Source organism: Rhopalosiphum padi, chromosome 1, assembly GCF_020882245.1.
Source record: "Rhopalosiphum padi isolate XX-2018 chromosome 1, ASM2088224v1, whole genome shotgun sequence".
In the NCBI taxonomy this organism is placed as follows: Eukaryota; Metazoa; Arthropoda; class Insecta; order Hemiptera; family Aphididae; genus Rhopalosiphum; species Rhopalosiphum padi.
The window spans coordinates 17,461,486-17,488,376 of NC_083597.1; the positions used below are offsets into that span (position 1 = coordinate 17,461,486).

The 26,891-nt window shown below is 24.7% G+C and overlaps 5 protein-coding genes across 7 annotated transcripts; 2 read left to right on the forward strand and 3 right to left on the reverse strand.

The window, feature by feature from the left end:
* Positions 1–750: 750 nt before the first annotated feature.
* Positions 751–3,717, reverse strand: LOC132920919 (myosin regulatory light chain 2). Its single transcript, XM_060983658.1, has 5 exons — positions 3,560–3,717; positions 1,544–1,771; positions 1,267–1,450; positions 1,103–1,178; positions 751–1,040 (listed from the first exon to the last, which is right to left on the reverse strand). The coding sequence occupies exons 1-5, from the start codon at positions 3,560–3,562 to the stop codon at positions 893–895; spliced, it is 639 nt and encodes a 212-aa protein (XP_060839641.1). The 5' UTR covers positions 3,563–3,717; the 3' UTR covers positions 751–892.
* A 2,674-nt stretch (positions 3,718–6,391) lies between these two features.
* On the forward strand, positions 6,392–11,411 carry LOC132920911 (mini-chromosome maintenance complex-binding protein). Its single transcript, XM_060983646.1, has 13 exons — positions 6,392–6,452; positions 7,186–7,273; positions 7,961–8,137; positions 8,207–8,334; positions 8,407–8,479; positions 8,548–8,746; positions 8,827–8,947; positions 9,047–9,226; positions 9,475–9,584; positions 10,173–10,306; positions 10,374–10,544; positions 10,613–10,701; positions 10,771–11,411. The coding sequence occupies exons 2-13, from the start codon at positions 7,190–7,192 to the stop codon at positions 10,865–10,867; spliced, it is 1,563 nt and encodes a 520-aa protein (XP_060839629.1). The 5' UTR covers positions 6,392–6,452; positions 7,186–7,189; the 3' UTR covers positions 10,868–11,411.
* Positions 11,412–11,952: 541 nt separating this feature from the next.
* Positions 11,953–18,344, reverse strand: LOC132920901 (uncharacterized protein C2orf42). The gene is made up of 10 exons (XM_060983632.1): positions 17,903–18,344; positions 17,675–17,836; positions 16,461–16,601; positions 14,473–14,652; positions 14,227–14,392; positions 13,516–13,655; positions 13,276–13,324; positions 13,061–13,203; positions 12,606–12,924; positions 11,953–12,510 (listed from the first exon to the last, which is right to left on the reverse strand). Exons 1-10 carry the CDS (start codon positions 18,104–18,106, stop codon positions 12,371–12,373), a joined length of 1,644 nt encoding a protein of 547 aa, XP_060839615.1. The 5' UTR covers positions 18,107–18,344; the 3' UTR covers positions 11,953–12,370.
* A 96-nt stretch (positions 18,345–18,440) lies between these two features.
* On the forward strand, positions 18,441–19,544 carry LOC132931783 (DNA oxidative demethylase ALKBH2-like). Its single transcript, XM_060997785.1, has 2 exons — positions 18,441–18,943; positions 19,010–19,544. Exons 1-2 carry the CDS (start codon positions 18,570–18,572, stop codon positions 19,296–19,298), a joined length of 663 nt encoding a protein of 220 aa, XP_060853768.1. The 5' UTR covers positions 18,441–18,569; the 3' UTR covers positions 19,299–19,544.
* A 664-nt stretch (positions 19,545–20,208) lies between these two features.
* Positions 20,209–25,098, reverse strand: LOC132918066 (rac GTPase-activating protein 1-like). Of its 3 annotated transcripts, none has more exons than XM_060979136.1 (12): positions 24,926–25,098; positions 23,831–23,935; positions 22,928–23,130; positions 22,689–22,815; positions 22,261–22,406; positions 21,972–22,113; positions 21,766–21,907; positions 21,554–21,674; positions 21,131–21,492; positions 20,932–21,058; positions 20,671–20,819; positions 20,209–20,603 (listed from the first exon to the last, which is right to left on the reverse strand). In XM_060979136.1, the coding sequence occupies exons 2-12, from the start codon at positions 23,916–23,918 to the stop codon at positions 20,540–20,542; spliced, it is 1,671 nt and encodes a 556-aa protein (XP_060835119.1). In that variant the 5' UTR covers positions 23,919–23,935; positions 24,926–25,098; the 3' UTR covers positions 20,209–20,539. The 3 variants fall into 3 exon arrangements, with proteins under 3 accessions (XP_060835119.1, XP_060835118.1, XP_060835117.1); XM_060979135.1 differs by having other exon boundaries at positions 23,831–24,015; positions 24,926–25,097; XM_060979134.1 differs by lacking the exon at positions 24,926–25,098 and having other exon boundaries at positions 23,831–24,190.
* Positions 25,099–26,891: the final 1,793 nt, after the last annotated feature.

Below are 26,891 nucleotides of genomic sequence, written 5' to 3' on the forward strand. Positions count from 1 at the left end.
AATCTTATAAGAGTACTGCATGCTACTATTCAGATCGTCAATAACGTGCATACCAAAAGCATCCTGCAAACAGCGTGTTTCTGAGACGTTTGGGTCGCACCGTCGTCAGTTCATGTTGAAAAAAAAATTTTAATTTAAAAAAATACCTAACCAATAAACAAACATTATTGCCAATGATTATCAATTGTGACAGTCAACAGACTTCATGGCACTGTAGCAGACGATAAAAAGGTATTTTATACATGGCTATATTGAGTTCTTAATTTTTAGACACTATATCATCATATTATCTACAAATTTAATATTTATAACATTAACAATCGTTACATAATAAATAATAAGGTAATCCGTTCACATTTTATTATAACAGAAGTTATATATACATAAGTACGAAAAAAGTTAAACGTCATAATAATATAAAGCTTCTATATTATAAAATACCTATGTACGTACCTCATGCCATTAATATTAAGTAGGTAATTTTTAGGTATATATATATATATATATATATATAATAGTTTATATTTTAGTATATTATTTTTATGTATAGCACTCAAAGACAATAAATGTCGATGACATAATAATAGCTAGATGTTTTATTATGTTTTGCACTGCATCTTTATAGAATTAAAATTATATTCTATATGTATGTACATAATTTTACGTAAATATGTCAGTCATATTTTCCGAATAGTCATAATACATGACATAACTACATTAGTACAATAATGAATAAAATACAAAGTTAAGTATAGAGAGGATTTCCTTTTTATTTCGATATTAACTTTCGTCAAATTATTCATTTGTTACCTACCAATTGATACACAAGTTGGGCAAAATTAGGGATATTAAATAAATTAAAAACTGGTTATTGATTTAAAATAAATACAAATTATTCGTCGTCACCAGATCCCAAAACCATAGAGATAAGGTCTTCGGTGTCGATCATTCCCTTTTTGTCAATTTCCATGTTGTCAAATGCATCTTTGACTTCTTGGGCGGAGAATTTGTCTCCCCAGTTTAATAGACCGTACCTCAGCCTAAAAATACAATTGTTAATTAAAAATCTTAAAATGTAAGAATTTTAAATGTATATATTTACTTTTCGCTGTCGATTTTACCCTCGATGTCGAACGACTTGATGGCAGCAATAACAGTCTCATCGTCGTCAGTTTGACCTAATTAATACATAAAATTATGATATTAATTTGTGGTTATTATTATAGTATAACATCGTCTCATTGAAAACATTAACAGTTTACTGACCTCCATCAGACATCCTAGCTGCAAACAAGGTCAACAATTGGGTGAAGTTAACTGGGCCAGAAGCTTCGCCTAACATAGTTTCGAGTTCAGGGTCTGTGACTAGTTTTCCAACTTTGTCCCAAGTGGCTCTCAAGTCCTCTTTGCCTAAAATGCCATCTTTATCCCAGTCCATCATCGAGAAACCCTAATGAATAAAATATTTATAAATCATAAATAACTTATACGATTTTAATATATACAGTATATACATTAAATATATAATGAATTAGTATATTACCTCTTTGAATTCGGCCACTTGTTGGGTTGTGAACATAGAGAACACATTACTGCCAGACCTGCGGACTTTCTTGGATGAACTTTTACGGCTACTGTGTTTTGTGCTGGAATGAGAAGGAGGTGCTTCGGGTTCAGCGGCTGGTGCTGGTGCTGGTGCTTCTTCCGCTGGTGCGGCTTCTTTTGGTTCTTCCTTCTTTACCTTCTTCTTCTTTACCTTCTCTTTGTCAGCCTAAATAAAGAATGTAAGATTATAATATGTTTATATTACATCTATCAATGCAAATATTAAGAAAATCGATCGATTTGAAATAATTAAATATTTGTATATAAATATACATAAAATTATAATTTAGGATGATTATTAAATGTTATATTTACTATATATAATTTAATTTGTCCCCGGAATTCGTGGTATAATATATTTTACAACTTAATAATATTCCAACAAATTCGACAATATACAAAAAAATTGAGTATTATTATTTGGTACAAAATAATAGATATGCATATACATATAATTTATCAAAAATAATTTCCAGAATATTTATAAAAAGGGCAAAATATTAAAAATGATTACTATGTTATCAATTTATCATTTAAAAATTACTTAATATAATTTATTACTATTTGAAAATTATTTTTACTAACGCCCCCCCCCTCCCATTGAGAGATACTATGCATAAATTCCAATAAATTAAACATGAATACATTAATATTGTATATCTTTTGTACCGGCCAACGATATATTATTAAATATTATCCTTAAAGTTTTATAATGTTTGTTTCTATATAGTCTCATCCGTTATTATTTTAGGCAGACGAGTTCAATGAAATTCCTAACTTTAGAAATATCTACAACGTAATTTGGGAACTTTGCCAATGTGATTTCATATACGTGCCATATTCTAAATATAAATCTAGCTAAGTCCAGATAATGAGCAAAACTTATTGCCAACTTTATGTTTGACCGAATATGTTTAAAATTCAATTTAAAACAAGAATTAAATATGTCTGAATTAATTATATAACTAAACATATTTGTATTAAAAACAAAACTTATTAGGTACACAAGAGTATGAAAAGTTTTCATAATCAAAATTAATAATTATCATAAATAATCTTGTTAGGATGATTTTAAAATTCGGTTAGACAGGTATAATAGATAACTAATGGATAGAAATTATCATTTATATTTAGTTATACAGTTATAACTGATATTATACAGTGCATTGTGCATTGTATAATTTACCTACATAATAAATCTTACATAATAAAAATAAATATTGTTTTTTAAACAATATAATAATATAATGGCCTTAAACTATTTACGTTAAACTTAAACAAAATTTTTATTAATGTAAATTCGTGTAGCTTTAATGGCCAAGACATCCTAGCAAAATATACATTGATAAATATATATATATATTAAAGATTCTATTTGGTAAAGATATTTAACGAATAAAAAATAACCAAATTGAATACATTTTTTTTTAAATAATTTTTCTACTTCTACACTTATTAATATAAATATGATATATTTAATATTCTTATTAAAAATATAATTTATAATGTATAAATATTAATTTATGGATAGTTTGATAGAAATTCTTCATTTCTTGTTATTATTTTTCATGAACAATTCGAACAAATGTTTTCTGTTTTTTTGTAAAATGAAATTTAAAATACAATATTTAATTATTGTTTAACGCCGTTTTATATATTGTTTTCTTATTATAACCGTACGGCTTACATGATATTATTTAATAAAACTAAAATAATAATTAGGTAGTTATTATTAATTATCTTCAATGTATTTAATATTATGCATTCACATCATTCAATAAAATATTATACTTGATATAATATTATTTAATTTATTATAATAGTATAACATGAAGGTTATTCGCGAGTAAGTTATACCTACACATCATAAATTATTTTTTCATTTATTAAAATTAAGTTTATATTATTTAAGAACAAATTTAAAATATTAGGTAACATAGAGACGTGTACTAACCATTTTGTTTGTTTTCTGTTGTCGTTATTAATGCCAAGAGAAGGTGAACACTACTGAGCTACTGAGACCAAGTTGCTTGTGGTTCTCGGATCTTGAAGGTTTAAAAATACAATATGTATCGGCTAGCGAAACACTAAACTTAGCCATACTCAGTCATATGGTGCTCGTGTTTTATTTAAACTCACATTCGCTCCCCACTTGTCCCTTTCTATTAATTACACATATTGCCCTATAACAATTTTTTTGGCATCTCTATCACAATATTCTCATATGTCCTTTTAGAAAACGAATAACTTTCTCTAACACCCTTAACTTATAGGTTAATGTTTTCATTTGACCTATAATTCGAATTCACTATCTATATATGTACGTTATATTACAAATAAAGGTAAATCAAATTATCTATTAGGTATTTAGTTATACGTTATTTTATTATATTTTTAATAAGAATTAGTTTATTTATATAATAAATTGAAACCAAAAAGTAAATAATTTCAATAATGTTTATAGTTATAAATCTTTTACAATAATGCTGCAACGTCTGTGTGTATTTCAATAAATACTTTGAAATGCTTTATTATAATATTAAATAATATTATTACCTATTTATATTTTTTGCATGCCATGATATCTCGTCATAAAATAAATGCCTAATATATGTATATGTATATGTATATGACATAAAGTGTGCACTCGCTTATTATTTTAAGAAACATAGTTTGTTATTATAAACCTACGAATACCTTTCAAGTTCGTAAAAAATGTTTAACTATCAAACAATTGGTAACATTACTATCCATATTATTTGTAAACGATAATAAAATTGAATTATATAAATGGATTTATAGGTATGTAGATTAATATTTATTTTGTCATTGAATTGTGCTTAAACCCTATCCTTATTTATAATTTATTATTATTATTTTATCATTTTATTTATTCATATATTTATTTATTTATAAATTAATAGAAAATAAACACGATTTACGTGTGATTTCACGATTTCGATTTACAATTTATAACTAGGTAAAGTGATACAATGATAAACCACCTTCTTAAAACAACCAACTCAATTCACGTATAGCACGTGTAAATAGAATAATTAAATTTATAATATAACTAAATTTGTTAAATATACTAATGCGTATTATCACGCTTAAGTCATCCATAAAATATATAAATCCACAATTTAGAAAGAATAGGGTCTAAACTAGTTTGAATCAAAAAAAGTTCATATCTACTATATAAATTAAATATAGTTAATTCTAAATTAGCTAAATTCCTTGAACAATTTTAAAAAGCTATTTATTGAAGATAATGTAATATTTATTATAGGTTTTTTTTTTTTTTAAAAAAAAAGATCTACCTAGTTTCAATTTAAATTTATATTATACGCATTTATACTGTGTTATACCTTATGTTGAAATAAGCAAAATAGATACAAATGGTTTTAATATGTATTTTTTTAAATAATTTACTGATAAGTAAACTGATAGAAGCACGATAAATTTTAAAAATACCAATGCCTTAAAAACTTTATATTTTTCCCTGGTTAGGTCTCATCTTGAGTTTGGATCAATTGTCTGGTCACCACATTATTTTTCATATACCAGTCTAATTGAAAATGTTCAGTATAAGTTTCTATAACTATTATGCTTTAAATTAATTATACCCATCACAAGAGAATCATATAAATTGCAAATTTCCCAATTGGGGATCGCGTCTTGTGATTTGAGGAGAAATGTTGCGGATATTATGTTCTTATATGACTTATTAAATGGTCTTATCTATTCTCCGGAATTATTATCTCACATTGGTCTTAATGTACAAACGCACGTATTAAGAAAATCTAACTTTTTTCATATTTCTCTTTCCAAAAATAATTATACTTCCACCTCGTTTTTCTCAGAGCTCTGTCTTTGGCTAACAGTATAATGGATCATGTTGATTTTTTTGCTATGTCGCGTTTTGTATTCAGACAAAATGTTTATCTGGCTTTAAATTTAAATTCTCTTGTTTAAATATTTTTATTATTAAGTTATTCTTATTAATTTTTTTTTTTTGCGTAACCATTTATTGTTAATTAATGATTTTTACTATACTTTATATTTATTCTTTTTTGGCTGTTAACTATTTCCATTGTTACAAATAATTTTACATCATTATTGTGTCTAATTATGTTATAATGTATTATACTGTACTTATATTATTTTCTAATTGCCAAAGGGTTTATTACCCGCTTATTATACATAAATAAATAAATAAGTAATACGCTTAGGCGTATGAAAATCAAGAAATATGTACTTTTTTCTTATAAATCCACAAATTATACAAACGTGTTTTATTTAATTTTCAATTTTTTAACTCAATATTTTATAGCTTGAATTTCTTGCTTGTCTGGTATAAATCGAACAATATGCAATTCCTATAACTTCCGAAGTCCGAACCCTAAATATAACTAACGAATTAGTTTGTAAATAATCGTTGGCCTTATTATTTTACATAGACGGTTGTATACACATAATGCAGTGGTATGGAACATTTGATTTTTTTTTTCTGCCAAAAAGTGTAACTATTCAACTATTCGAGTGTACAAGTGCAAAATTATAAAAATAGATAGGTCATAAATACGAAGACCCAAAATGATGGGATTTTTTATTTAATACTCCTTACGCTATCTATCAACAGGTCTTTCTAGTCTCAACTGACAATGACGTCAGGATAGACATAATAATATATGGACTGCGCACCCCCCAAATTCTGTCAATGTTTCATCAGAATAAGATTGATAAAAAGAGACAGAACCATAAATTAAGATAATATCTTAATTCATCAATGTACAGAATTCACTTTCTTTGCAGTGGCGTCACTAAGGTGGGAGGGGTGCAAAGAGGTATTTAGCACCTCCTATTTTTTATACCAAACTATTATTATTTTAGTGAAATATCATCAATTGGAAAACTGGAACAGTTCTAGCACCCCTCGTTTTAGAGGTCTAGTTGCGCTTATGTTTCTTTGGTAGATCCACAATGTAGACTATAGCCTGGGGAACTACTAAAGATCTTGTATTCTTGTATTATCTATCTGTTACCTGTGGTCGCGGGTAGATCTTAGAAAATGAATTAGAAGTCATGGAATAATAGGTGAAAGAACTTCATGGTCTTATCACGATATAGAAAATAATTATCTTCTATACCGTGGTCTTATACGATATCGTATTTATAATGGCGATTAACATTATACCATGGCGATAAACAAAGAAAAAGCGAGGGAAAACTTTAAATTGATAGCACATTTCCTTATTCTGATTTCTGATGATAAATTGTTTTTAAACAATAATGAATATTGAATAAGACGCCTATTGAGATCTGAATTTAAAATTTTAATTACCTACTTACGGTCTACGGATTACTCAATTACTGTGTTCTAACTCTAGATACTAGATAGTAACCTGTGCTTAGTGTACTTTATATTTCTTCCATCCTACTGTTGTGCTGTGCATCGGTATTTTTCCTTGTTATAATCTTCACAGTTGTTTATAACTTAATTGATCATTAATTTATTGTTTCTTGTTCTTTTTATTTATTATAATTATTACATCTCACACCAACTTATTACACATTCAGTAGTATGGATACGTGGACTGCAGATATTTGGAACGACAATGAAGAAGAATGCAAGAAAACTCTGAATGAACTAGGAAATTGGGAGAAGGTAATTGAAATTAACTGTTTGTCTATCCACTCTATCCTACGAATAAAACAAAATGTATATTAATTTTTTTTTCATTTATATATGTTGTGAAAGTTTCTACCTATGAATAAAACCTAGCTAGACTTAGACTGTTTGTTATAATTAATTATACTCATGACTTGTAATATGAAGTTATAATGGACTAGGACTAAAATTTTTATAAAATATGTTATTTTACTTTAATTATAATGTTTGTTGCATTTGGGTCAAATAATAATTGATAATATAACAGCAATTATAACTTATTATTTAGTGCCTAAAATAAAAAAAAAATTTTAATTAATAAGCACAAGTTGTAAGCATCAAAAATTAGTTTTTAAAAATAGAGAGAATAATAATTTAATTATTGTCTGATAATACCCCTCATTATATCTATCGACTACTAATTTTTAAATTATGATTTTACCAACATGGCTAAATAAAAAATGTTTTAAGGTACCTTTCCTAATTGATATTTTGCCTACTAAGTAGGTAATTGCCAATTGGTACTCATACAAAGTACCTAATATTTTTTAATTAAAGATATCTCATTTAAAAATTGAATGTTTTGTGGGGTTTGTTTTTAGTTACTATACTACTCTTATTTCAGGTGAATTCAACACATGTATTTTATTGTGAACATTTTTTGAAAATAATTTTAATTTTTAGGTACCTTTATTATTTGATGATAATATAACTCTTGGAAGCTTTGTACGGTTTAAAGGAATGATACAAGATATGTTAAATCCAGAATATTATAGTAGCAGTTTTACAATTATTAATTCTGAGAATGAAGAACTTGCTTCACGTCAAGCAAAATATCATAGCAGCACTAAAAATGTTCAAGTAATAATAATAATTTGCCAAAAAAAAAGGAGGGGTTATATTTATTTATATATTTTATTATTTTTATAGCCCGGAGAAGAAATTGTATTTGGTAAAACATTGATGGAACGACAAATTATTGCCTGTATTCCAATTCCAGGATTGAATGAATGGGCCAAAGATGAAGCTAATATAAACCAGAATGTTGAGGCTCAATTGTATGTAAATAATTAAATATTTATAAAATTATTAACATAAAATTATTATTGAAACAAAATATATTAATTTAGAGAAGATAATATGAATAAACGAATTCGTCTTGATCCAGCATGTCAAAAGTACTCAAAAGAAATATTTATATTCGTAAGAATAATTTTGTCATTTTCTCATAATATTATATTTTTTATACATTTAAATATTTAAACATTTAGGTATATCCTGAAGATGTTGATACCAATGAACTAAAGGTCAACCAAATTGTAGAAGTTGTAGGATTTCTTGATCGACGTACAATTCAAGAGGACAATGAAAATGTACAAGAACAATCTTCAATAGCTAAAGAAACACATTGTATACATGCCGTTCAATTGAAATTACTAAAAACTTTAATTTCAGATATTGAAGAAACGAGTGAGTTAATTTTTTTTTTTTTGTTTAATTTATTAATTTGTATATGTAATTATTATAATACTAGTACATTTATAAAACAGATAATTCTATATGGAATGAAGCTTCAAATATTCATGCAGAGTTAAAATTAGTATTAACTCAAGCATTATTAGGAGATTCTTTAGTGGCTGATTATTTACTATTTTACCTTGTATCTACCACGTATGTATAATTAATTTTAAATATTAACCTTTTTTTCTATTTGATTTTCAGGCTAATAATATTATTATTTTTCTGTATATATTTAATCTTTTTATATAGTTATAATAGACAACATAATTTGGTTCCTGGAAAACTCTCATTAAATATTCGTGGGATACCTGAAAGTATTGGAAAAAACTACACAAAACTTTTATATTCACTGATATCTTATTTGGTTGTTAAAAGTGAGTATTTACCAATTCAAATACACACTTTGAACAACATGAATATGACTCCAAGGTAATATATTTTATTTTATTATCAACTTGTCCAGAATATTAAAAAACTTTTAAAATACTTTCAACTATATTTATGCATATAATGTGCTTCAAAACTTACTAGACACTTTATATTATTGATGTTAATGATAACCTCTATCGTAGTTCATAAAAATATCTGAGGTATTACAAATTATCTTTACCCTATATTAATTAATTAGACATTAGTTATAGAATGTTATAAATTAATAAAATTGTATTTTATTTTAGAAAATGTTATAATTCCAATAGACTGTTGAATGGATTCTTACAGTTATCAGATAGGACACATTTGGTCTTAGATGAAACAGATTTACAGCCAGGAAACTTGGATAATAAAGGTAATTTACTTTGCTTAATATATATATATTATTTTACTATAATTTCAGAATATAATTTTACATTTAAAATGTATCTTTCTAATCAATGATTAACTCAATTAAGAAACGTAGATTACAATACATATTATCCATTTTAGTCTAATATAATTTTAATTTTATTATGTTGACAAAAAATCCAATATAAATTTGAAATTTACAAAAGTATTATAGCAACTACTTTATTACTAAAAATATGACTTGAATATTTAGTCACGTGTATTTTAATTTAGGAGGTATTTTTGATAGTTTTGAACATCCCCTATTACCTTTGCACTAATAAAAAATTTGGCATAAACAATTTTCTCTGCTATTTACATTACACACATTTTTTTAACTGCCCATTTATTTGCTTCTAGTGCAATAGTTTTCTTAGTTTTATTGATTCTCTAAATATTCAATCTATTCTTTCTTGCAATTTTAATTTTGTTATCTTATCCACTTTTAAATTGTTTCATCAGGCCACTTTCTTAATTTAAAAAAAAAGTATTAGAATACAAAAATATTAATGTTGTTGGTATATTTTTTTTTATGTATTATAATTTTTTTTAGGAATGCTGAATTTGGAAGCTCTAAAAAATATAATTTCTAACCAACAAATGAAATATGATTTCACTTATTATGGGATGGACTATGAAACCCAAATACCAGTATTAACATTATCAATTGGAAAATCTATTCTACCTGTAATATAATAACTAATAAGTTACTAATAGATTTAAAATGTATATTTAATAACATGTTTAATTTCAGTATGATATTGATATTGTATTGAAACCAGATCCATCTTGTTCTGACATTGAAGAGACGATGAAGTCAGTAAATGACTACTTAAAAAGTCAGTTACCTCTTTTGGATAAATTAAGAAAATATATAGCAATTATTTCAACATTTCCTTTTAACTATGATGAAGATATTTTAAAAGTATATTACTAAATATATAGTTATTGTGAAATAATATAATTTATTAATTCAATTTTATTTTTATTTAGGTTATTGAAAATGATTATGTAGAGATGCGAAAAGCTGATCCCAAAAATGTTTCTGGCGATGACTTGCATCGTTTTATGATGATTTCGAGGTAAATTTTGAAACTTCCAACTTTATTTAGATAGTTTTTGTTTATTTAATCAATTATTTTGTTTTATAGATTAATTGCTTTATGTTCTGGAAAAAATGAATTTAATAAAGAAATTTGGGAAAGTGGAAAATCATTAGAAAATCAGCGTAATCTAAGAAATAAGTAAATTAAATATTGGATGTACTGAATAATAGTAATTTTTATGATTAATATTACTCAGGTCGCCAAAAACAACTAATAAACATTTTTAAATATTTAATAAAATTGTCTTATTATATAAATAGCTGCACATTTATTATAATATGTTAATAAATAAAAAATGTACATATTTTCGATAACTCATTTAATGTTATATTTAATAATAAAAATAATACTGCATTATTTTTAATAAATACTATAATTCATACATTATTCAAATATAGAATAGAATGATTAAAAATGTATTTTCATTATTTTAAGGTTTTAAATGGTTATATATTATAACAGCTTAATCACTTTTCAATTTATTTTAATTCTCTAAATTTTAATACCAGCATCTTTCAATTTGCCTTAAGTAAGAAGTATAGGATTGGTCTATTGTTTTTTTCTTTCAACCATATGTCCATGCTTAGAGTATATAATGCGAGTCTTGGATATGTAACATGAATAAAAAATTGTATTTTCCTTTTTTATTTTTATAAATAAATAATGATTTTGTGCGTGAGCTTTTATTTTCGTTGGATAAACAAGTAAATTTAATTGTATTAACTGCCACCAAAAACTCAGGTCTGAATAACTGAGCAAACATTAGAAAAACACTAGAATCATATGTATATATTAGAATATTAATTATATTATGTTAATGTATCTGATAAAATGTAAGTCAATCAAATTGATTATTGGTAAAGTAAAATATGTTTGGCATAATATTGTTATGTAGTATATACGAAAAAAATCTGTAATATGCCAGAATAAAATTATGTTCGTTCTAAGATAAACTGTAGTTCTTAGATATTGATTGTAAAATGAAACAATGGATGGTCAGTATAAAGTGTTATAAAATAAAGATCAATAAATAAATATTAAAATAAATCGCAGTTCAAGAAAGACACAATATTCATGTGCCTAAAAAGCCTATACAAAATGCTGTGATAATATTTTATTATCATTTATTAAATATTATATAAAAAAAAAAAATATTCATAATATTAATGGATTATGATTTACATCTGATACTGAAAAAATAACATTATGACCTGAACACAATAAAAAATTTTAAACTTTAATATGGACAAAAATATAATTTATATTGCCCATATATTAAATATAAATATAATTTCAAACATATATAAATTATATATATATACCATAAACATTGCTATAAAGATAAAAACAAAAACAAAAAATGGATACATAATACAAACACTTTGTTTGACAAGGATGGGAAATACATTTTTCAGTTTTATAAAAGTGTAGAACTAATGCATCAGTATTAAAATAATCTTTTATAACATCTGCAATTACATGCTTATATTTTAAATATTAAGGTTATTTACTTATAGATACCGGAAAAGTATAAAAATTATAAATTTGATTTAAATTCTAAATATCATTTGCTTAATGATTTGATATATTATGAATACAGCAGTTAAGTTTATGATTTATTTGAAATTCAAAATAATATATAATATTAAGAGGTGTTTTCTTTTGGAGGCATATGTCCATATTTGAATGTCAGTCTTAATTCACCAATCTCAGTTATAGGAAGAACATCAGGAATCCATTCAATAATAAATGGTATTGGTTCTTTTTGATGTTCATTGACAATACCTAAAAAACAAAAAGCTCTTTAAACATTATTTCTATAAATAATAACTGTCGTGCATTTACAAAAATTCATACAATTGTAATTTTTATGAACTAACCAACTTTCAAAAATGTCTTCAAATCATTTGGTTGTATTGGCTGATGAGATTTATCTGTTGGTATGTTGTCATACTTTTCACGCTCAAAAGCATCATATGTACCATCAATGTTTTTGATGAAACTGCGACTAATCTTAAGAGGTACTAAAGGTGTTTCAAAAATTTTCTTCACTAACATTATATTAGTAATATGCCAAGTATACTTTGTGAATGTGCCTAAAGGTAATGAATCACGCTTCATAAAGACCAAAGTATAATTAGGTAAACGTTTTTTTTCAGAAGCCACACACATACGTTCTCGCAAACATTCAAAAAACATCTGTAAAAATAAACTTCTTTACATATCTTTTGTTTGGTATAACAAGAAAGCTTTAGAAATATATTTCATCATTTAAATTAATATACAATTTTATTCTTGATTTTTTCTAGAATATATCAAAAAATGTATTACTAACCTTATGAATATGAAACACCATGGTTGGTGGATTACCATCAAATTGATAATGCATTTCTTGATTAATGCGTTCTGTAACGGAAGAAATCCATTTTTCAAAACTTAATACAGGATTAGGATTTATAAATTGTGGTTCTTCATGACCTAAATAAATTTTTCTTTATAAATTCAATTACAAAATATTTATTAACTAGAATAAAATAATCAATATCATACAGCTTTTCTTCTTTACTCTTGAGTTGTTTTGAGATTTTTTAGATCGTTTCTAAAAAATAAATTATATATTTTTAATATTAGTTTAATATAGAACATCAGAATAAAATATATTTTAAGTTTTCATGTTCAAAACAAATAATTAATGTGATATAAGATATACCATTATTTATTTATTATTTTACTAATCATGAATCAGGATAGAATATTTGATATGTTTAATATTAAAATTAAAATTAATACTTTTGATAATATATTTGGGACTATTCTTTGATATTTAGGAGTAATGCTTTCTAAGACACAAGTTTCACTAGTGATAATCATCTGATCATCAAAAAATGTGACTGGCCCATTACTTTCTTCTGCCATTGCAACCTGGACATCTAAAACAAACATATCTTTAATTTTAAAAACATTTAAATATTTATAAGACGTTATGATAGTAAAAAAAATAATAATAATACAAGTGATTACATTTTATAAAGAATGTAACACACAAATCATGAAAAGAGCAAATGTATACTTTCATAATTTATCAGTTATTATTTTTACTAATGTCAAGTAAGAAATATGGTCAGAGAGTCAGAGATATATAAATAATTTAGACACCCTGGTGATTTTGCAAATAACCCCTATTCCATTACACACTATTGTCAATTTTTGGCAATAAATCATTTTTTTCTTATTTGTATTTATTCTATTAAATATTATAAACATTACAAATAATAAAGATGGATTCAAGACAGAAAATTAAACATCCTTAATACTATAAATTATGTATTTAATCATTATATTATACTTCTATTCTTTTTACAAATTAGAAGTACTTGTATTAAAGTTAAAATAATATATAAAATCAGAATTTCCAGATATCTTATAGTAGTAAATTAAACTAAATTTATATTTATAGTTTCTTTAAGACTAGATACTTTATCTTTAAGATAATACACTTACTTGGCAAATTGTCAAGCTGAACAATAGTTGCAGACAATGTAGAAACAGATACAAATGGATTAAGATTTTTTTCAAACTCTTGCACCATATATCGTGAAGTTGCTATAGCACTTAAACATGCAATGTAATGACAACAAAAGTATGTATTTAAATCTGGAATTTGATCCTAACAAAAATAATGTTTTGTATAAATAATATAATAATGTATAGATTATAAATATAAATTATAATTTATCAAGGTATTACCATTTGATCAACTGTAACCAATGTAGTAGTACAACAAAAGCATCTATTATATTTTCCAATGATACAATGCAAATAGCCCAAAGGGTTTTGAGTAGAAATTTTGCATCGGACAACAAATATATTTTCTGATACACGTTGTAAATATGGTTTTTTTTTATCAATAAAATTTGTCCATACTTCCTGGATTAAAAAATGAATACATTAAAAACTACCACTTTATAGTTTAATAGTCTTAGGCATTCAAAAAGTTTTGGAGTTAAAAGAATTATGGTAGTTTGAAGAAAATACGTCTAATTTCTTAAATATGGGTTTTCATTTGTTTACTGTCAAAAAAGTTCTATCCAATACGGTTGTTGATATTAGTCTACAGAAAATTTGAATTAATTTATAGATATTATAACAATATTTATATTACATAATAAAAGTGCATCAATTAGAGTTTTGAGAAATAAATTAAGTGTTTACTTAGGGCTTAAAATATTTTCACTGAAAATGATTAAAATATAAATATATGTATACAATTAAAATAAGCATATAAAATAATTTTATTTAATTCATAATAATTATGAAAAAATTGTATGATTAAATTTAAAAAATTAAATAAATAAATATATTTTTATTAATTATTAGATTTTGGAAATGACTAAATTAAAATTATTAGAAATATGTAGCTAAAATTATAGGAAAAAACAGAATAAAATAGTATGTGAATAAAACTATGATTTAATAATAATAATTAAAAAAAATACTTTAATTTATCAAATATGTCTCTTTTTGTAAAATATAACTGAATATGCAAAAGCATACGCAAAGTCAAATTTTGAACTTAATTTTACAAAACAAATCTATACCTTAATACCTTACCTAGAATATACAACTATCACAAAAAAATAAACATGCAAGTCTAAAAAGTCTGTAGGGAACGAACTTTAATTTAAATAAACATATTTATGTAGTTTTAACATCGGAATATTTTCAACATATGTATATGTTTCATTTCATTTCGAATAAGCTGATGCTAATTTTATTTTAAATATTTTACAAATAAATAAACGTATTTTTGTATTATTGTACAATTTCCGTTTTTATTTTAATATTTATTTAGCAACTTAACATTTATTTCCACTAATTTTGGATTTGTATTTGATACTATTGATACTTTAAAAATTAGAAACTTCTAAAATGTCATTAAACTGGAGTCTAGAAATAAATGATAATGCCATGAGACAATTGGAGCGCGTTCCTTGAGAAATTGGAGTTTTAACTAATTCAAAATTATAAAACATATTGGAAAAAACCCAGGATTTAATGCTGTAATGTCGATAAGAGATATACTATTAAATAAAACTCCCAAAAAACAATTCAGAAATAAAAAACAATCCAAAAGAATTATGTATATGAAATATGCAGATATCACTTCTGTTGATGTGAAAAGATTATTCAACTATTATAAAACAATGCTAAGATCCAATTGTCATTATTTTAAATTTGAAAATTTCAAATTATATGTTGTTTCTAACTGTTTCCCTCATAAAGATTATTTGAATTCAGAATAAATTTTTTTTTTTTATTATGTATTATGTATTATTTATAATAAATTCTATCTTATTTTTAATTTAAATATTTCAATATCATAAATAAATATTTATTGAATAATAAACAAATATATATTTAAATATTTTAAATTTTATACTAAATTAAAATCCGTTCCATGCTTATAAGTTTATTTTTCATAAAATTAGTTCCACAGTAGATATTTATGTATTGTGGTCTATAAGAGGTGTATAAACTTCAATATAATTAATTTTGAAGAGAATCTCATTTTTCATATAATTAAAATAATTATAATCCGTGTAACTACCCCTCTGATATCACAAAAACATTTGTGACCAGTATTTATACCCATCTTTCCACACACACAAATATCCACCAGTCACCACTACAAAATGTGGATATCGAGAGTTGACTATATAAATAAAGCAACATACTTGTTTCACATTTTGAGGAACTCTAAAAGATTCTAAAACCTGTTGATCGATGTTCAATGATACACCAATTGTATTACAATCAAAACAAGTATCTATATGTTTGCAGGGTTCACTTTGAATATTTGTGTTTAAGACGCTTTCCTATAACAAATAATATTTGAAAGTTAAATTATTTAATAATTTATAATTTTTGACTTTTATGTAAGTTATTTGTAATATATTTAAATAACTACTTAATATAAAGTATAAGAGAACCACGTCCATAAAAATAGATATTGTTAATTAACTAATAAATAGTGCAGTCTTGAAAGTTATAGACAACATTACAATAATTTAAAGACTATTAACTTAAAAAATTTAAATACTGTATTTTTAATATTTTTTATTAAATATGAAGACATGAAAAATTATTTTCTATACTTTAGAATTAAGACCTAAGCAACAAACACCATTAGTACAGTTATACTTCATTATATAATTATATAAAAAATATTTTCTAAGTAAGGTTAGGATTTTTGTGACTTTTCTATAATATTTTATTTCATTATTTGTCTGTTTGGTGTGACAAAAGTTATATTGAATTCATATTGCATATAATCATACTTTTAAATGTATTTTTAAACATTTTAGAATTTAAAGAATACTTTTTATTATTATTAAATTTAATATGTATAGGTGCTTGTTCACACTACACAAGTGTTGTCATACATTATTTTACAGACATTCACTTGTTTGCAATGCCTTATAGGTAATAACTAATAACTAGGTACTGTTGATATCACAACTTACACGAATATGAAATTTGTTTTATTAATTATCTTCTAAAAATGTATAGTACTTTGAATAAATAATAAATTATGTTTTATAATATAAATAAATATTTAATTTATAATTTGACATGTTTTTGCCACATTTGCAAGCATTATTTAATTTTTAACTCATAAACATCCAAACCCTATATATAAGAAATGATAAAATTTAACTAATATTAAAATACATCTTATAAATGTTTTAACAAATCCTTAAATTGAGAATGTTTATTTAATGTCTAGCAAATATTTACATAGGAAGTTGATGTTTAAAAATATGTGTTAAAACGTGTATTAAAAAGTATTAAACAAAAAAAATCAAATTTAGATTTGTCAATAATTTGTCTAATATCAAACAAAATATATATGAATTAACAACTATTATAATACAATAATTAAACTTGCATGACATTTCAGGATATTATTATCAAATAAACGACCACCACAAGAACGGACTAAACACAGTCCAGTATCCAGTTTGTTAATTTCTTTGTTTTTAGTATCAGGAAAATGGATGAATCCTCTTTCTTCGAAATCAATGTTTTCAGAAGATATATAAGAAAAAATCTGAAACATTTAAACATTTAAATACTAAAATATTGTAAATTTAACAAGTTTAAGTGGTGAATATACCCGAGATGAACAAGGTGTAAGTAAACGACACACTTCAGATGGCGAGACTCTTTTATTATTTGGTTTTAACAACAGATAACACGTTTTGCAAACTACAGTTCTTGTTCCATTGTATGTTCCACATGATGGACATTTTTTTACACCTCTTTTGGTCGATCTGCCCAAATCAGAGAGCAGAGCTTTAATTTTATTTGAATGTGCCATTGAATACTATTCATGAAAATACAAAATTCACAGTATTTGCCATTTGGTGTACGGTGATGTTTAATGTCATCACAATATTATCGCCACAAATTAAACTATTTTCACAAGTGCTAATTAATTCATGTGTTAATGTACCTACTACCTTATATGTAAATAAAATAAATAATAATAATACATCATATTACTATTTGTAACATTTATTATTTATTTAATTTGAAAAAAAATAACTTTACTAGACTTGTACTATCAGTTTATAGAACTTTATCACAAAAAAAAAAACACATGATATTTTGCCGGGTTTTTTGACATTGCTCTCACTGATAAAAAGGTTTTTGAAATTGAAATTCTAATTAATATTTTATAGTTGCAGGTCAAAATTCAAAATGTTTTTCTAGTATTTTATTTCAACATACTCTCTCCGAATGTAATCTGACAATTAATCAGCATTCAGTAATTATTGATCATGGCAGTTTCGCAAGTTTCTCTTTACGAAAAACTTATGAAAAACACTCAGATGTCACGGTGGCGAAAAATTGTCGCTGAAAATTTAGACTTGGATTATTGCGAGAGATTTCTGACAGCTGCCGAGAGTGCTGCTCTGCTGAATTACATGGAAGACAACGTGAGTTACTTCGACGGTCGTCTGTCGCAAGTGAAAGTATTTGGACAATATTATTCCATACCCAGACAGCAGGTTGCATTTGGCGACACGGGCATATCTTATAAGTTTTCTGGTACTGTCGTGCCAGCACAACCATGGCCGCAACCGTTATACGATCTGAAGAAAAAAATATTCACTGCCCGTGGAGTTGATTACAATTTTGTTCTAGTCAACAGGTAAAAAACATAGGTAGATATTACGGGACATAAAATTGATTCTTATTTTATGATAAACATTTTAAGATATAAAAATGGAGAGGATCATATGGGTGAACACAGAGACGACGAAGTAGAATTGGACAAAACAGTACCCATTGCGTCTATATCTTTGGGGCAGACAAGGAAATTTGTGTTTAAACATACAGATGTAAGGAAGAAAATAAGACAAGTAGAACTTATAAAATTAGATTTACATAATGGCAGTCTTTTAATGATGAATCAGCCTACAAATGAATATTGGTATCACTCGATTCCCAAAGAAAAAAAAGCAAAAAACATTAGACTGAATTTTACATTCCGTAAAATCAAATAGATAAATAAAAAAAATATATTTGTACATTATAGGTACTGTACAATTTTAATTTATACTTGCATAATACAAATATATTACGTATAACATAAATATTTTTAAGATATTCAACTCAAATATTATTTTATTTTAACTACTTATATCAATTAAAATTATTTTATTTTATTTACATTATGTACCATGTTACTTTTATTATGACCTACCTATATAATTCATTTTTAGATAATTAAAACAAGTTGACTCTTAAAAGCGTCTTATAATTTATTTTAAGCATTATCATTAAATTAAATCTAAAATATATAAAATCAACTTACAATTTTGTAATATATTAAAAAGTGTATAAATTAAAAATGTAAAAATTGTACACTTATTTTTAGTAAAATATAAATTTAAAAATATATTTATTGATACCATGAAAAGAATAATTATTAAATTGTACATTATGTTTGAATGGATAATGCTCAAATAAACTATATAGAGGTCAATTCAATATACATGCTCACTCACCTTTTTTTTAATAATAGATTTATTCTAAATCTGTTTTTTGTTATTTTGAAATGTACTTGAAGCCAATGTTTTGATTTTTAATACTTAATTCATAAAACATTCATATAACAGGAAGTAGTAAAAATACGTTTTATAGTACTCTGTTTCAGACAAAATCTCTATTTTAACAGTTATATAAGCCAAAACTTTGACAAATTTACCTGATAAATGTAGTTTAGTTATAGTTGCTACTTGAAATTAATAGTCACTCAATATAGTTAATTAATAAAAGTAATATTAAAATTTTAAGATTTTTCTATTTACCAATTAACTGTAATACGCATTTTGAAAAATATTAATTAAAGTATATTTCAAATTAACAAAAATATTACAAATTTTTGTAAAAATAAAAATAAAAACACCAATGTAAAACCAATTTAAACTATATTTTTTTGACAATTCAACAAATAGCATTAACTCTGGTATCATATAAATGTTAAAAACAAAATGAATCACAATATATATACTTGCATAGAAACTAAATAGTATTTTTATAAATACTTCAGTTTGGGATTATAAAATTAAAAAAAAATCATCACTTAGGTAATGTAATACAAAAAACAATTTGTAATAATAACATCATATAAAAATTAACTGTTTAGTGTTTAAGTCAAATTCTTAAAATACATTTTTTTTTTTTAATGAATATAAATCTCATATTAATATGATAAAAAATTTTTCTTAATTCAATCCTTGATTTAAAATTCAACTTGTTTAGCAATTTTATTCTTTTTCGGAGAGTCTAATATTCGTCTTTTTATTCTGCCCAAAAATAAAATGAAATAATAAAATAATGAAATCATTAAAAACTTTTTTTTCATTTTCTTACCCAGAAGAAAAAATACGATTAGACAATCCTGGTGTTCGTGGTTGACTTTGAGTTGGAGTACTATGTAATAGTTCATCAGAAGAAATACTATTAGTTTTCAAAAAACTAAGCCAAAAATCATTAGGCAACTTTAGTAATTCTATTATAACCTAAATGAAATAATATCCAACACATATAGTATTTAATTTTCAAATAATTATTTGCTTCAGTTTTGGCAATAATTTCAATTTAAAAACAATAATGACAAACTTGGTTACTTACTTTAAAAATGAGTTCAGATTTAATATGTAAATCATCTAAGGAAGTACTTTTAACACCAACAATTGTAGGGCCAAAAACTATTGCTAGACAATTATAATCCATATTACATTTTGAAGAACTAGCAACCCTAAAAAAATAAAAATTAAACAATAAAATAAAATTATTTTTTGGAAAATAAGCATTAATAATAAGAATTTACTTTTTCAAATGAACAATGAGGAATGCAAGTATGTTACGATTGGAATGTGGCAATTCTGATACACTTTGACAAAGTGACTTTGAAACATTATTTTTATTTTTTAATGCATCAGTCATCTTTGATAAATCACTTTGAGATATAAGATTATATTTTTGCATGCCAATATTTCCAATTAAATCTTTCAGATAACAACACAATACATGTATGTCTATATCATTTAAATTCGGTAAACCTTTACGAAATTTGTCTCTTAAACTTTTCACTTCTTTATTAGAACCAGATACCCGATAAAGTCCAACTGTCTCCAATCCTCTTCTTTCGATTTCGCTAATGCAGTGAACAATCGAAGGTGGGACACCACACTGCCGATAATAATAATTTATTAAAATTAAGTTAACAATACAAGAATAATACATTACTGACATTTAAAGCATTAATTTTTAGTTGATCAGTTGTACAAATAACAGGTATAAAATCTTTACATTCCAGATGAGTTATAATTTTACAATCCAGACATTTAACCATGTAATTGTTAAATTTGATTCTGAAAATTTTTTTTACTTATTGTATTTAATAATGAAAATAAAAATAAAATATGATTAGTTATGAAAGCGGTAGATATTTTTTTAACAAACTTTTTATTACAGTGACCACAAAATTCCGGAATTACAATAATTTTTTGAATAAAATTATGTTCTTTTTCAGTTATATTATTTTCTTTTTCAGATATGTTAGTTTCTTTTTCAGACTCGCTGGTAGACATTGGCTCAATAGAATCTATTTATAGATAAAAATAATTTATCTTTATTATATACAATTTAAAAATAAATTAAATTATTACCACTCGACGATGATATTAATGCAATTTGTGAAGTCGGTGATGGATAAGTTTTTATAACTGATTTAGCATTAACAGAACCCAAATCCATAGTTAAAGTAGTTATAGCGACAATTTGTTTGTTATTAGTATTCACATTCATAATCTAAAATAATTAAAACTATATTGGTAACTAAATAAAAATTTTTCAAAATTCACATAAAATTAAGTTGCAGCTAGGTATAAAAATACTATTAAGAAGTAGGCATGTTAAAAAATTTAACTATATAAATAATCATATATTTTTAATTACCTCACATTTTTTTGTGTTCAAGTTATTTAAAATGTTACCAGTAGAACAGTTTTTTATAGGCGCAGAATTATGTTTGGGATTTTTCATAACATTTTCATACGAACTATCTTCAGAATGACTGTAACTAAGATCTGATAATAACGCATCTAAAAAATATAAATTTGCTGTGATTAATTTAAAAAAATGAAATCACATGCTATTGTATATTTATTTGTATTTTAGCTATAGCTATACACGAGGCTATACCAATATTTTATGTTAACAATTACCTAATTTAACTAAATAATTTTAAAAACTAGAGATATCAATTATTAATGAAGTATTTTTACTTTCAAATATTACCATAAAGGTAATTACTTGGTTTTTAGTTTTATTTCAATTAAAATATTAAAGTTAATAAACTAGGTACTAAATAAATAATAATTTACCTGTGTTATTAAAAGTCTTTTTTTCATTTAATTGTATACAATCAGATTGATTTAAGAGTGAATGGTGTGATTTTTCTATAATATCTTGTTTCTTAAAAACACTGTGTAATTGTTTTAATTGAGATTTCTAAAACAAAAAAAAAATATAACACTATATGTTCCTGTACTAACTGTATGGAATAACTATATAACTAACAATAAAAAATTAAAACATTATAAAAAGCTAATATAATATTTACCATGGTTTCTTTTTCAAATAAAAGTTTATCTTTTTCTACTTGAGCTTCATCTAATAAACGCGCGGAAGCTTTAAGTTTATAAGTCAATTTAGAACATTCATCCTGGACAGCTTCTAGGTTTCTTTTGATAATATCTTTATCAGCTTCACTTTGATTGATTCTGTATGTTAATTGATCAATGACTTTTAATTTTAGCATGTAATCTGTAAAAATAATTCATTTATAATTTTAAATTAAACTGTTACATTGCAGTTTACTTGTAACTAGACTTGTAACTCTACATTCACTTTGTAAAATTGCCTCTTGAACTTAAATCCCAAAAATTAATATAAATATTATCTAATCAAATTTTTTATGATCTAAGTAAAGTATTTTTTTTAAATAATATGTAGTACCTATATAGGTTGGTATTTATAATTGTATTAATTAATGATTTAATAAAGGTTAATTGTAGTTGACAAAAGTTACTATTTAAAAATAAACGTAAAAAGTTTCAAGTAGACCATTAAATATTAAGACAGAATCTGAATGACACTTTTCAAGTAAAATTACTCTCTAGTTTTTCATTAAGATTCAACAAACATCTGTTCATAAGGTACTTAAAGTATACAATTCAATTTGCCTACAATATGTTAAATATAATATAACTATTATGTTATAAGCCAAAAATAAAAATATAAGCCATATAGAACTTTCTTACCTAAAATTACATAAAATAGGTGTAATATAAATATAAAAATGGCACTGATTAACAGGTGAAGTAGTAAGAATGCTGAATAGTAAAATAGTAATGGCTATATGTCCGTTGTCACGAAGAATCGAAAATATGCTTAATGACTTCAAATTCCTAATTTCTAATTATTGATTAGAATTAATTCCTGATTGATGTAGTACATAACTCACCTCTCTCGGTCGCCGTGTCCAAATACCTGAGGGTGCTGTTGACAAACAAATCGTATTGCAAAGCTAGGGATTTGCAATGCTCCTCCATATTGTACGGTAACGGCACTGTGATTAAAAGATCTATCAAAATCGAACACAGAAGAGTTGGAATTTCTTAGTCTACCACAGTTACCAATTGCTATTTTCTACCAATAAAATATAAAATATTCACTATTCACTGAGTATTTGATAAATAATATTATACAATAAATATTTAATATTTAGCATAAATCTTAACGATTACTGATTAGTTATTAGTCAATTAGTATGTAATGATTTATTATGGTATTAACGGCCAACGAGCAGCGACTGCCACGCTGACTAGCGGTCGTTTTACAATACCCACATTAGGAATATTAGGAATACGACTTAAGGTCCAACAAATAACAATATGCGATTTGTAATTACGATTTACGAAGAAAAAACGCTATAATATTTGATCATATTGTTTATTATATATTATTTTTTTATACTTATACAATTAAAAGACTCCAATTCAATAATCAATAATATCAGTTATAAAGTTTAATTTTAAGTTTGAATATATAACAGCTTTCGTTTGTGTTATTGTTAAAATAAAAATATGATATTACCTAATACCTATATGGCTATATCTGATAAAAATCGGGTCACGAACTCTATCGTACATACGTTATACGCAACTGTAATCCTAGATTATAATAAGTAATTTATTAATATCATGATTAATATACTACATATAACAATATTATTACAATTTGAAATATCTATTGTACATTCAAAAATAATGCTTTATTTTGATATTATATATTTTTTTCTCAAGTTTAAAACAATTAAGTCATTTAATAAATTTATTTTTATAGGTAGGTACCTATTATGATAACCATAATAAATAATAATATCGATTAATGAATAATGGTTATTAAAATATGTATCTATTTATTAATTATTAGTTATTAATGCGTGTATTTATTGCTCTACTAGTCTACTGACTTTCGCTGACTTCCGATTCGAGTAAATGTAAAATGTTATCTATTAATTATTATATTTCAGCGGTATTTTAGTAATTACCCTTACCTATTGGCTATTATACGAACTCACGAGTCTGGAGTCATATGTAAAATTCATTTTTGTTTTTGACATGTATATGTAAAACAAATAACAGTCGCAATCTGTATTCTATGGTATATGTGATATGTCTTATGATTGAGGTAATTCTATAACTTAGTGCGACACGGAAAGCGTTATCATGAACCACATGCGGTTTTACTTAATAAATATTAAATCATAGAGTATGTAGGTAAATAAAACCAATATTGATAAAATAGTTAGTAACGAATCAAAAGTTGTCGTTAAGCTACCTTATCAGGTTACAGTCGTAACAGTAAAAAAGCGCTGCAGTAGCCATAAGAGTATAAGACACTCGTTCATCATGTCAGCTACCGGTACCGATGCAACAGACATAGAAAAATATATGCTCAGTAAAAAATTTGAAAATGTAATGAAAGGTACGTCGTAAGTTGTTAGTAACAAATTTAAAAAAAAGAAGTCGAGCAAAAACCTATAGTAATTTGTACCCCACCCCCCTGAAATTTTTTCCTAGTATGTCCTTGATAGTAGTATAGTACTTTGATACTTCATCGTCTTCATCCTTCATCTCTAGTTCTTCATTCAGAATTGTTAATCTTAAATCGTGTGAATCTATGGAATGATTGAATAATTTAAATTTAACACATTAATTGCAGTGATTTAATCAATGATGAAGTATGATATTCGACACTCACCGTACAACAGAACGGTTGTCTATTTATCAGATTGTTAAATTTATATTTTGTTTAGATATGTACATAATAATATATAAACTTATAAATAGCTAATTCAATAATATGCTGTCATTGGTTTTATACTACTATAATAATACTCCTACAGTGAGTCCTACGACGTATTTTATAAACACTGTTATTTATTAAGTATATAGGTTTTTGTATTTTTTAAATTTGTTATTGTTATTATATATACCTAACACCATATGATGAATATATTATCATTTTTATTTTTAAGTTTTATTTTTTTTTTTATATTCTGAAGCAGAAAATTGTTCGGAGTATTTCAATAGATAAGAAATCACAATTCAAAAGTAGTTTTGAGCTATAATATTAAAAAATATAATATGTTAAAGGAAAAAATATGCACTATGTTAAATTTAATTATACGTATACTATTTTACAATTGACAAATGGTTCAAATAAAATATAAATGAATATAACTTTAAAATATCCTCCAATGGGTGACTTCTTATCTCTTGCCCCTCAAGCCATGTCACTTCCATCACATACGCTTATTGTAAAATAATAATTACAAATTGTGTATTAAATAATAATTGTTAAAAAAAAAAACATTTAAAATATAATATAATATCAATACAATACCCATCAATCATCATTTATATCTGCTTAAATATTCAAGTATAATATAGTATTAAGATGTTCGTGCTATTCAAATTGTAAAACAATTAAACAAAACAAAAATATTTATGGATATAGAAACTAAATTTTAAGTTTCAAACAATGTGAAAAAATATATCGAAATAAATTTAGATTAACCTCTATTATCTATTATTATAATATTGTGGTTCAAATCTACAACTATAATACTATAAAGTACTTTCTTAATTTTTACAGTTATGATCGTGAAACACTGGAAACGGCGAGTTATGAATAAGAATCACAAAATACTTTTGGGATGTAAGCCAATTCACCTCCTTGTGGTCCAACCTCAAAAATATGACCTTCTTTTGTGACGTACTCGGAAAGTCGGAACATTAAAAAAAGGTAATGTAATTTAGGACGTACTCGGCCTCGGGAAACTTCCAAACAGGCCAATACTATCTGTATATTATGTACATTTAGTCAAAAAGTCTTAGTGGATTTCAAACATTTTTGCGGGATTTCACCACACAACAATTAGTAAAGTTACGCCGTGTACCAAGCCTGTGTTTATAGCCGTAGGTACCAAATAAATAATAATTAACATTGTATGAATT